The following is a 13246-nucleotide window of genomic DNA, read 5'->3' on the forward strand; positions in this document are numbered from 1 at the left end:
GCCCAACCTCGTCCTACTTCTTCCCGAGGGATTGAGAGAAAGACACTGGCCACGCAAAGTCTGGAACGCAGGGGTGAGAATTGTACCTGCAATGTGTTTTCTTTATGTGTACACTCTAATTGTCTCTCTGTTATAAGTTTAGTTACTTTATTATAGTTTCTTAAGGCAAACTGCTTCATTTCTATTGTAAACTGCCTTTCGTAAGGTGATTTAGCTATAAACTTTGGGAATAAGTGGGATGCCCTCATGCACTTATAAAATATATATATATATATATTGAACCAAGTTTCTTTTATTTTATTTTCTCTTTCTTTCTCCTATAATAAGCCAGTGAGTATCAAGCTTCTGACTTGAACCCGTGCTGCTGTAGCCGAACCGAACACAAACAAAAGAACTTCAGCCGGTCAAAAGGACAGGTATAGGGAGAGTTTGGACGTTTTGGATTGTGTCACTCCCCGGTGGCAGATCCATTGGGGCACTTCTCAGTCTTTCCCTAAGGCTGCCCGCTGCGAAGGAATCTTGGATTCTAGCAGCTAAAAACTGAGGTGTTATAAGCTCTCCCTATAAACTTATTGGAGCGCCCGTCAACCTCCTCCAGGTTGCCCACTGTGAGGGACCCCGGTCTCAGCAGTTGAAGTCTCGGGTGTATAGCACACACATACACCGGGGCGTCTGAGAGCCTGTTGGCTGCCCTCTGCGACGGGACCCCGGTCCTAGCAGTAAAGTCACAGACGTTAAACTATTTTTCGGGGTGCCCTCCAGCCTCCTAGGCTGCCCACTGCAACGAGACTTTGCGTCTCAGCAGTTGAAGACTTGGGTGTAACACACACACACACACACACACACACACACTGCCCTGACCATTTCGGCTGACGGGGGGGGGGGGGGGGGAGCTGTTCTTGATTTGATTTTAACAAATAGGGAGGAACTATTTGAAAATTTGAAAGTGGAAGGCAGTTTGGGTGAAAGTGACCATGAAATCAGAGTTCATGATTCTACGGAATGGTAGAAAGGAGAACAGCAAAAGAGAGATAATAGATTTCATGAAGGCAGATTTCAGTAGGATCAGAGAGCTGGTAGATAAGGTTCCATGGGAAGCAAGACTAGGAGGAAAAACAACTGAAGAAAGTTGGGAGTTTTTTAAAGGGACATTATTAAGGGCCCAAAAGAAAACTATTCCATTGCATAAGAAATATAGAAGGTATGACAAAAGACCATCTTGGCTTAAACAGGAGATCTTTCAGGATCTAAAAATCAAAGAGGAGTCATACAAAAAGTGGAAATTAGGTCAAATTACAAAGGATAAATATAAGCAAATAACACAGGTAGGAAGGGGTAAGATTAGAAAGGCAAGAGCACAAAAAGAGCTAAATCTAGCTAGAGGCATAAAGGGTAACAAGAAGTTGTTCTATAAGTATATTAGGAGCAAGAGGAAGACCAAGGACAGGGTAGGCCCATTGCTCAGTGAAGAGGGAGAAACAATAACAGGAAACTTGGAAATGGCAGAGGTGCTTAATGATTTTTTTGTTTCAGTTTTCATCAAGATGGATGGATGGTGATGGGATGCCAAACACAGAGAATGCAAGTGGAAATAGGGTAGGTTTAGAAGATAAAATAAAAAAGAACAAGTTAAAAATCACTTAGAAAAGTTATATGTCTGCAAGTCACCAGGGCCTGATGAAATGCATCCTAAAATACAAAAGGAGCTGATATGAAAGGCTCAGATACTTTTTCTCTTTGAAAAATAACGGAAGTTGGGAGAGATTCCAGAAGATTGAAAAAGGGGAAATATAGTCCCCATCTATAAAAAGGGAAACAAGAAGAAACCCAGGAAACAACAGACCAGTCAGTTTAACTTCTGGGCCAGGGAAGATAATGGAGCAAGTAATTAAGGAATTCATCTGCAAACATCTGGAAGAAAATAAGGTGCTAAGTAATAGTCAGCATGGATTTGTAAAGAACAAATCATGTCAAACCAATCTGATAGCTTTCTTTGATAGGATAACAAGTCTTGTAGATAAGGGAGAAGCGGTGGATATGGTATACTTTAGTAAGGCATTTGACACGATCTTGCCTGATCTTCTTATCAATAAATTAGGGAAATACAACCAGATGGGTCTACTATGATCTTTGAAAAATCATGGAAGACAGGGGAGATTCCAGAAGACTGGAAAAGGGCAAATATTGTGCCCATCTATAAAAAGGGGAATAAGAACAACCCAGGAAACTACAGACCGGTCAGTTTAACGTCTGTCCCAGGGAAGATAATGGAGCAGGTAATTAAGGAAATCATATGCAAACACTTGGAAGGTAATAAAGTGATAGGGAATAAATAGCCAGCATGGGTTTGTGAAGAACAAGTCATGCCAAACTAATCTGATAGCTTTCTTTGATAGAATAACGAGCCTTGCGGATAAGGGAGAAGCGGTGGATGTCATATACCTAGACTTTAGTAAGGCATTTGATACGGTCTCGCATGATATTCTTATAGATAAACTAGGCAAATATAACTTAGATAGGGCCACGATAAGGTGAGTGCATAATTGGCTGGATAACTATAGTCAGAGAGTTGTTGTTAACGGTTCTAAATACTGCTGGAAAGGGATAACAAGTGGATTTCCGCAAGGGTCTGTTTTGGGACCCGTACTGTTCAATATCTTCATCAATGACGTAGATATTGGGATAGAGAGTACGCTTATTAAGTTTGCGGATGATACCAAACTGGGTGGGGTTGCAACTTCTTTGGAGGATAGGGACATAATTCAAAATGACCTTAGCAAGTTAGAGAAATGGTCAGAGGTAAACAGGATGAAGTTTAATAAAGAGAAATGCAAAGTGCTCCACTTAGGAAGAAACAATCAGTTCCATACATACAAGATGGGAAGCGACTATCTAGGAAGGAGCATGGCGGAAAGGGATCTAGGGGTCATAGTGGACCACAAGTTGAATATGAGTCAACAGTGTGATGCTGTTGCAAAAAAAGCAAATATGATTCTAGGTTGTATCAACAGGTGTGTTGTAAGCAAAACTCGTGAAGTCATTCTGCCGCTCTACTCTGCACTAGTTAGGCCTCAGCTGGAGTACTGTGTCCAGTTCTGGGCGCCACATTTCAAGAAAGATGTGGAGAAATTGGAAAGGGTACAGAGAAGAGCGACAAGAATGATTAAAGGTCTAGAGAACATGACCTATGAAGCCAAGCTTCATGAACTGGGCTTGTTTAGTTTGGAAAAAAGAAGATTAAGGGGGGACATGATAGCGGTTTTCAAATATCTAAAAGGGTGTCACAAGGAGGAAGAAAAAAATTTGTTCCTCTTGGTTTCTGAGGACAGGACAAGGAGTAATGGGCTTAAAGTGCAGCAAGGGAGGTTTAGATTGGACATTAGGAAAAAATTCCTAACTGTCAGGGTGGTCAAATATTGGAATAAATTGCCAAGGGAGGTGGTGGAATCTCCTTCTCTGGAGATATTTAAGAACAGGTTAGATAGACATCTGTCAGGGATGGTGTCCCTTGAGGGCGGGGGGCTAGACTCGATGACCTCTCGAGGTCCCTTCCAGTCCTATGATTCTATACTATAAGGTGGGTGCATAGCTGGCTGGATAACCGTTCCCAGAGAGAAGTTATTAATGGTTCACAATCACGGTAGAAGGGCATAACAAGTGGACTCTGCAGGGGTCTGTTTTGGAGCTGGTTCTGTTCAATATATTCATCAATTATTTCGATATTGGCATAGAGAGTGTGCTTATTAAGTCTGCAGACGATACAAAGCTGGGAGGGGTTGCAACTGTGTTGAAGGATAGGGTGATAATTCAAAATGATCTGGACAAACTTGAGAAATGGTCTGAGGTAAATAGGATGAAGTTTAATAAGGACAAATGCAAACTACTCCACTTAGAAAGGAACAATCAGTTTCACACATACAGAATGGGAAGCAACTGTATAGGAAAAAGTACAGCAGAAAGGGATCTAGGGGTCATAGTGGACCACAAGCTAAATATGAGTCAACAGTGTGACACAAAAAAAGCAAACATGATTCTGGGATGCATTAATAGGAGTGTTGTGAGCAAGACACGAGAAGTCATTCTTCTGCTCTACTCTGTGCTGATTAGGCCTCAACAGGAGTAGTGTGTCCAGTTTTGGGCACCACATTTCAAGAAAGATATGGAGAATTTGGAGAGGGTCCAGAGAAAAGCAACAAGAATGATTACAGGTCTAGAGAACATGACCTATGAAGGAAGACTGAAAGAACTGGGCTTGTTTAGTTTGGAAAAGAGAAGACTGAGAGGGGTCATAATAGCGGTTTTCAGATATCTGAAAGGGTGTCACAAGGAGGAGGGAGAAAAATTGTTCTCCTTGGCCTCTGAGGATAGGACAAGAAGCTATAGGCTTAAACTGCAGCAAGGGAGGTTTAGGTTAGACATCAGAAAAAACTTCCTGCCTGTCAGCATGGTTAAACACTGGAATAAATTGACTAGCAGGGTTGTGAAATCTCCATCACTGGAGATATTTAAGAACAAGTTAGACACCTGTCAGGGAGGATCTAGACAGTGCTTGGTCCTGCCATGAGGGCAAGGGACTGGACTCGAGGTCCCTTCCAGTTCTAGTGTTCTATGATTCTATGAACAGGAGATGACAAGGACAGCTAATGTGAATGAGCAGAGTGTTCACCCCAGTTTTCTGAACCCCCTCCTGAGTTGGAAGTTTTAGGGAGGGGATTACCTTCTCTATATTCCTGTTATGATTTTTCAGTTATCTGCATCTGGTCTCAAACCACAATCCTGTTGTAATAACTAGGGCCTGACAGACCCACTCCATTTGTGAGCTCTACTATGGGAACGTGAATAAAAGTTTATAAAACGTTCCAATCACCGATAACAAATAAATGTTCCTAGGAAAAGGAACAAGAAGATTGACTTAATCCAAACAAAAAGGCCTACTGAGATAACTATGAGATCATGCCAGGTAAACAAAAGGAGCATGAGACTGGAAATCAATGGACCAAAATTGATGTGTTGGAAATTAGACCTATTTGGGAATGAAATAATGAGAGGATGGGCTGTTTTGCCATCACCACATTTCAAGCTCCTTGCAAAAAAAAAAAAAAAAAAAAAAAAAATGGGGAAATGGACAGATTGAGGAATTCCTGGAATTGGAGAAAATGTTGGCAGATCTCCCCTTCACTTCAAAGACTCACTCATGCTACATCATATCACTGTGGTACCCAGACCTCAGGATGCTAGTGCATTATCTGTGCACTAGTAAAACTCTAGCCTGAGACATCCAGTGCTCTGCTCTGTCCTCCCTTCCTATGTCTCTCCCCCTACTATCTTCCTTCTAACTTATTTCAAATAGCTTTTCACACACAGTCCTAAAATCCACTGTTACACATAGTAACAATACTATGAGATGAGATTGCCCACCCACGACTGATCGGTCAAGTCAGATGATGCCCCAAACTGAAGAAGTGAGCCTGAGTCAACAGGAATAACTTGTGTGGTGCCAGCTTAGAGTATCAGTCTGTGCCTGAGCAGGTGTTGGTATCCTGACAACATCAATAAAATCCATAATTTCCTCATCTTTTCTATCCTTTCTCTTTTTTTCCTATTTGTGTCTGTTTTATCAAAGGCAAAGATGACTTCTATTCATACCTTGGAAGTAAACATCAGAACCCTTTATTCCCAACCAAGGACTGCCTGACAAAATGAGACACAAAATGAGACACAACTGATAAGCTCTCACTGAAAAAGTGCCTTAAACAAGTTTTGATTATGTTTGTGCTTCATAAACATTCTTTTTCTGATTCTTCCTCTCTGTGTATCCTGATCAATAACCTTCCAAACATTGATATGAATTTCCTGGTACTAAGCTGACTGAGGTCTCTGTAATGAAAATCCAAGCCCCATTTAACTGCTTGGTATTATACAGTGACAGGATCATGTTCATATCTTGACTCTCTGGGGCCATTTATTCTATCCAAATTTATATACAGTCTCTCCAACTCTCAACCTTTTTATTATCTTGAGTTGAAGCCAATAGGACCCATCCAATCTGTCTACAAAATCAATTAACAGAATAGCCCTGCATCTGCATGCAGTATCTTAGAACCTGCTATGCTCAGCTCAGACCCCAGTTTTCTTAAGGAATCTGGCTAACAGGTGTCATAAACCACAGGTCTTGCATCTGAGTCTGCTGGGTTCATGGGAGAGGCTGCACTCCAACTCATTACCTGGCAGCCTACTGATAGTCACTTACCTGGGACCTGTGATGCTGGCCCCCAATTTGAGACCTCATCCATGAGATCCTATTGGCAGAGTTTAGAAGCAGTTAGCTACCCTAATTAAGCCAACAGCAGAAACAGAATGCTTTCCAAACAACTGGGTTGCATACTGTTCTAAGAGTGTGTGCTTTGTGCTTCCTGCTCCCAACTTAATTTCCTGGCCTCCTGACCCAGTGTGATGCCTGGCATCGGACTCATCATTCTGATCTCCATTTTGTCTCCTCCCTCTTTGCCCCGGTATCCTGATCTAGCCAATACTTGACTGCCATTTCATTACTTCTGTGGGGAGGAAGAGATAGAAAAAAATCACCTATTTAATAGATAGGTACCCAGGTGTAGATAAGGAGTTTTTCCTCATTTTCAAATAAAGAAGAATGATGACTAGTGAAATTCTCATTCTAAATGTAGTCCAGCTCAGTCAGTCTGAATACATATGATGGAAGAAGAGTGACCCAAGATACTCATGACAGTGACAATGAAGATGAAAGGAGGGAGAATTTGGGAAGAAAGAAGAGATCAGTCTGGAACAGTTTAAGCTTAAAATGATGGCAGCTCATCCAGGTGAAGGTATCAAAGAAACAGTCTGATTCAAGATTCAAAAGGAAATAGAAAAATGGGTCAGGTATGTAAAGATATAGCTGACTTTGTGTAAGTGACAAGACCCATCAAAAAGAAGAGAAGAAGGAAGGAACCCCAAGGAACATCATCCTCAAAGTGGCGGAAAAATGGATAGGCACTTGCCAAAAGATGCAAAGGATGAACCAGAGAGGTGAGAGGAGAATGAGTAAAGACAGTATTGTAAAACCCAAGGAAGAGTAGAAGTTTGTGAATAAGGCTATGATTAATAACATGAAAACTCAGAGAAATGAAAGGATGAAGATGTATTACCTTGAGATTTGGCAAAAAAGAGATCATAAGTGACTTTGATGAGAGAAGTATTAGTTGAGCAGAAAGAGTGGTAGCTAGATTGGTGGGAGATGAGGATGATGTTGTAAGAGAGGAACTCTATGCAATGGTTAATTTAGACATAATCATTTGAAAATATTACCCTAAGTTTTCAGAAATATGCTCTTTTTTTAATGATATTCCTCTGACGACTCCTTGACCTCTTTGGCACAAAGCCAACAGATCAGTGTATCCAAGCAATTAGACTTTGTGATGGACATGTAGTGACAACTTTTTTATTCAATTTCCTTTAAAATATAGACTTTGAAAAGCACAAAAACATATTTAAATAATCTTGTTTAAATGGCAAAATCAAGCAAGAGAAACCTGAATTATGGCACCAGTGTAACTTTAATTCTGCCTACTTCTGCATATTCACCATGATAGAGTCTTTATTACATGATCACATACTGTTTATTCCATAGGCTCCTAGCTTCATTTAGAGCACAGGACGGATGGACAAAGGGACAGAACTGCAGATGAATAGACAACCACAAATCTGGTATCTCCTAACTTCTGAATTTATCATTTAGCTTCTCTCTCTCACATGAAGGCATATATTCTCTCTTTGGGCTTTGACTGGCAGAACCACGAATATGCTATACTATGAAGTACAACAATACAATACTTAAAGAAAGAGACAACACATGTATAAATCAGAAAGCTAAAATCATATTTAAAATTACACAAGTAGAAAATAATTTTATAATTAGCTTTACAAGACTGCAAATCTGAAAATAAAATGTGGCAAACTGAGTAAGCAACCTACTCCTAATATTTGTACTGATCAAATCTGGAAAAACTACAAAAATGAGCAAGTTTCAAGGTTTCAAACGGACTATAGACTATCACTATAAAACAATTATGCCAAAAGAATAGGAAATGAAGAGAGAGAGACAAGTAATTCAGAACTGCACCTGACTAACTCTGTTCACTTCCACTTCTTCTTCTTCAGCTTCTTCTCCAAATGAAAGCAAATTAAAATTTCTTAAAAAAAAAATACATTTAGAGTCAGTCAACATTTTGAAAATGTAAACAACAAATATGAAATTTCAAAATTCCAATATATATACTATCCAGTAAATAACTGGCATTACTCATTTAAAGCCATTAGCTACATGGTTACTACTCAACTTCTATTATACAAAGATACTTTAGTTGCTTATAACTTTGCCAAACTTCAACTTTTGGGGTAAAATTTTAAATTTCAGATGTCTGCCTCAAGCTGATTTTCTTTGGGCTTTTTTGGAAGGAAGGGAGTAGTAGCTGGGTATAAATTTCAGCTAAAATAATCATCCGGATGCTTCTGAGAAAGAGATTAGAGACATAAACATCATTTTGTCCATGTTACAAAAATTCTTACAATGGTTCTTACAACCGTTACTAGAAATGTAACAGGGAGTTAGTTATCCCAGAGAGCCTTTTACCATCCTCATGAAAATTCACCCAAATCTGACCAATTTATATGCCTCTAACTGCAGTTTGTACAGCTGGTCCTTCTGGGTCCAAGAGGCCAATGTGTGCAAGGGACAGGAACTGCTTATACCTAAACATCTTGGAGGAGAAGGCAAAAGCCAAATGATGAAAAGGGCTGGGGAGCAGTGTTTCCTCTAATTTTTTCCACCCCTAGCAGAATGGTTTTTTTGTGCACACCAATGTGGAGATAATACATAACAAAATGCACATGGTAGAAGTAGGGCCAAGCAGTTGAGAGTGTGGTGGGAGGCTCAGTGCTGAGACAGAGGGTTGAGGTGCAAAGGCTCTGGGTGGGGGTGCAGGCTCTGGTGTGAGGTTGGGGATGAGGGGTTCGGTGCAGGAGGTAGGCTCCACATGTGGGGAGGAACTCAAGAGTGACAGTTGGTACGCAGGAGGGGGTACAAGCTCTGGGCTGGGGGTGTGGGCTGACGCTGCAGCTCCCAGGTACTGGGTAACTGTTTAACTGACTAGTCTAAACTATGCATACTGAACTAAATATGCTACTTTTCTACATCTGCAAATAGAAGTGAAATTCAATGTCAAATTTTGCACTCATCCCCCTCCAAAACACCTGACACAAACAGAGGATAACAGCCTTTTACTCCTACCAGTTACGCAGTAGGTTTACGTGTTAGAGATCAATGCTAGGAACTACTTGACTGTTGCTGATGACCCAATATACATAATAGTTGCATATGACACAATTTGTTTTTTCATTTTAGTGTCTTTGTTTTAAACCAGGAATTTACTCAAAAAACCCTGTGTCAAGATTGTTAAGGTTCCACAGCTCTCTCAAGTTAGAAAATGCTAGAATTAATGCAAACTTGTACATCTGCATTATCATAAAATTTTTAAATTACATAGTCACACACTAGTCTCTTTAGGGATGCAAGTGGTTATGCTTACAAGTTATGGTTAACCAGCCATAGCTAGAGCAGCCCCCACCTGTGTTGTGGTTAGGAGCGCTCCAGCCCAGCCAGAGCAGCCCCCCTTCGCGGCCAGCCCAGCCCAGGCACACTGTTGTGAGGTCCACTCCAGCCCGACCACAGTATTTCTCACCCGCGATGGGCCCAGCCATGCACACTAGAAGCAGGAGCACTCCAGCTCCGCTGGAGCAGCCTCCGTCCACAGAAGGCCCAGCCCGGAGCAAGCATGGGACATTCCAGTGTGGCTGGAGCAGCCCCCATCCACAGCAGGTGGACAACTCCAGCCAGGCCATGGTGAGCCACTCCAGGCCCTCCTGCCCACCCCATTTAATTGGTTAATCATTTAAACGTAATGTTTAACCGGTTAACTAATTAAATAAGATTTTCCATCCCTAATTCTCTTCCCATTTGATATCCAGAAAAGGAGAAGCACATAATTAGTAGTTATGTAAACATGTAACTGTTTAAACATATGTAATGCTGAAATCTTGTACCTGCAACTAATTATGAACAATATTTTACCAACTATAATATTCAGCATTAAGAAATAAAGGAAAAGGGACAATTTCTTAAACAATGAAAATGATTTTATGTCTTCTCATTTTGAAAAAAAAAAAAACCAAACAAACAGATACTACATTTATTTTAAAAGGTACTATTCCAAAGCATTAACATATCAAAGAACAAGAGCAAAATTATTTTATAATTAGAGCTGTAAAAAAATGTTTAAAAGCCCATATTATGAGGTATAATTACTTTGTGCCTTTGGATTTTGACTTTTTTATTTCTTCCCCTGGTTTGTCCTTTTTCAGCTTTTTATTTGTTCGTGGAATGATGTCATCAAAAGGATTAAATAAAACCTAAGGAAAAAGTTAATATTTATTTTATATTTATATTTATATATACACTAAATGTTTTAAATAGATATAATTATTTTATTTTATATAAATATTTAATTTAAAAAGCATTTTGTTGTAATTTAGAATGCTTATGTTTTTAATTTTTTTAAATACACTATTATAAAAATTATTTTTCAGCAATAAAAAGATACTCAGATAAAGTAATGACAATACAGCCTACCAGAATACAATTGTATAAAAACAAAGAAAAAAAATAGAATATTTTAATTAACAGCATACATACCTCACTACTTTTTATTTTGTGTGGATTGAGTGGTCTTTCTTCTTTGTCAATTTCTACTTCAGTCAGTCGTAACATATTGTATATAGTATCCCCAGTAATCTGTCAAACGCACAAAGTAGTATTTTTAAGTTAGTTATTTCAAAGGTTAGCTATTTTCAGACTGCTTGTTAATTATTCTGCAAAATTTAAAGACTGTTATGTAAATAATTTTGAATATACGAAGGAGGGCTATCTAAATTTAGATTACGTATGGCTACAAATATTTTAAATGAAACAAGACTCTGCTCTTTAGCAACCTGATTCTGTGTTTTTTTATTTAATGACCAGAAAAGTTAGCAAATGGAGCTAAAGAAGTATTTGTGGATCTCAGGAAAAAAAAAACAAAAAACAACTATTCTTTTTTTAAATTTCTCATTCAGTGCTGTGAATTGCAACATTCAGAGCATTTTTATTGGATTACTCTGAAAAAATTTATCAGAATGGTTCCATTTAGAAGAAAAGCAAGGGGAAATTAATTAATTCATTCATTCATTCGTTCCTTCCTTCGAGAAACTCCCAACTGAGAACATAAATGCCAGGCATGGAAGACAGACAAAAACTAAGATGTACCTAATAAGTACTAAAATAACTTTGAAAGTACAGGTTGAACCTCAGGGCTAGCAGCAGCAGAGCCCATGAGGACAGACCAAAGAGCTCCTGGATCAGAGAGCTCCAGCAGCAGAGGGAGGAGCAGAGCCAGCGAGAGAGCAGGGGCAGCAGAGTTGGCGAAGGAGCAGAGCCCATATTGCCAGCAGGGTGACAGAGCTGGCAGGACTAACGGGGCCCATAGCAGCATAGCCAGCGAGGCCAGGGGAAACAGAAATAGCTTGACCAGAGAAAACAGAGTCGGCTGGAGCCCAGAGTGCTGTTGACAGCAGAGACTGGAGAAGGAAGCCCCAAGGCCACCCAGAGGATTTAGGGGGCATGGGGCAAAGCAATTTTGGGGGCCCCTTCCTGGCACTCCCTGTCTCAGACCTCAGACATTCTGGTGGGGGCCCCTGTGGGGCCCACAGCCTGGGGCAAATTGCCCCACTTGCCCCCCCCCCCCCCCCCCCCCCCCCCCCGCTGGCCCTGGGAAGTCCAGTGGGGAGGCTACTGCTCCCTTTCTTCCCACCAAGCCTGAAAGCCTGACCTCCTCTAGTCCAACAAATTTCCTTGTTTGGGATGGAAGATTCATATACTAAGGGTGCCGGACCACGGAGGTCCAACTTGTAGGAAAATACATTTGAGTTGTGTGGTGTGCTAAGGAAACACTCTCTGAATTTAGAAGTACATTTGTCTCTGTCTAAACCATGATTCAAGTTATGACTCTATAAAGCTAACCTTTCCAAAAATGGTGTGCTTGTTGTTAAGTTCATCTGCACGGCCCAGCGTAAAGAAAAATTGACTGCCGTTATCATGAGCTCCAGCATTTGCCATAGCAACCAGTCCTCTTCGATTAAAACGCAATCTTGAGTGGAATTCATCCTTCAAAATAAAAAGGAAAATGATTTAGTATGCACTTTTATTTTTGCACTTGCTTAACCAGTATACATCCACTCTAATATACATACCAGAATTTTGTGTTGAAAATTTTTATAAAAACCAACATTATTTATGGCTGTCATTCTATACAAGAATGATGCTTTTTAACAACACCGGGAGATCTTTAACTGAAAAGATTTTAAACAAAATTTCAATTCTTTCCATCATTTTTTAAAATTTTCTGTAATGCCAATATGAATAAGCACACAATTACTCCTCTTAGGAAATATACTCTTGACGAAACATCAAAAACTGCTGTTAGATCAACAATGCAAATAAATACATTTTTTAAGTGCAAGCTTAAGAGTTTCTTGTTAACCAGGATAACAAATGGAAAAAAATGTTTGCCAACCTCAAAGCAATATAGATGTGATTTTAAAAAAGAAACCTCATATTTAAAATCTCTCCCTTAGGGGAAAAAAAGACTAAAACCTGCATTTTTCTTGAAACATAAAACTATCATATATTTGTTAGACTAATGTTGTACTTAGGAACAAATCCGGTTCCCATTAAAATCAATGAGAATTCTTCAAATAGATTTTAATAATATCAATATTTCATTCTTATTATGCACTAATTTCCTATTTGTTGGGCATAACACAATCTTTCCAAGGTAAGGTACTATTCTGAATGAGAGTAAAGGCCTTTATGAAAAGATAGGAAATGCCAAAATTAAAAGATGCCTATGTAAACTTAATTTTCTTTCTCTGCATATAATTTACAATAATCTTCATATACAAGATTACATACAATTTTCACCTCAAAATTAGGGATGTGAACGAGTAACTTTAGTCAGCTGGTAAGCGTCACCTGTCCAGGATCCTGCTTAGTCAATTAACACATTGAACATTAGGATAATCTAACATTTAACCAGTTAGCTGATTGATTGGGATTTTACATCCTTAGCCTCCACTTTGC

The 13246-nt window shown here is 39.5% G+C and overlaps 1 protein-coding gene across 2 annotated transcripts in view; it reads right to left on the reverse strand.

Moving 5' to 3' along the window:
* CWC27 (CWC27 spliceosome associated cyclophilin) overlaps nt 1–13246 on the reverse strand; it is a 224603-nt gene that overhangs the window by 185257 nt on the left and 26100 nt on the right. For both annotated transcript variants that reach the window (XM_075932399.2, XM_075932398.2), the window contains exons 4-7: nt 12128–12271; nt 10766–10864; nt 10379–10482; nt 8138–8207 (exon numbers count right to left, since the gene is read on the reverse strand). In XM_075932399.2, the coding sequence (XP_075788514.1) occupies nt 8138–8207; nt 10379–10482; nt 10766–10864; nt 12128–12271 (417 nt within the window). The remainder of the gene's footprint in view (nt 1–8137; nt 8208–10378; nt 10483–10765; nt 10865–12127; nt 12272–13246) is intronic.

This window comes from Pelodiscus sinensis, chromosome 6, assembly GCF_052426305.1.
Source record: "Pelodiscus sinensis isolate ZL-2025 chromosome 6, ASM5242630v1, whole genome shotgun sequence".
In the NCBI taxonomy this organism is placed as follows: Eukaryota; Metazoa; Chordata; order Testudines; family Trionychidae; genus Pelodiscus; species Pelodiscus sinensis.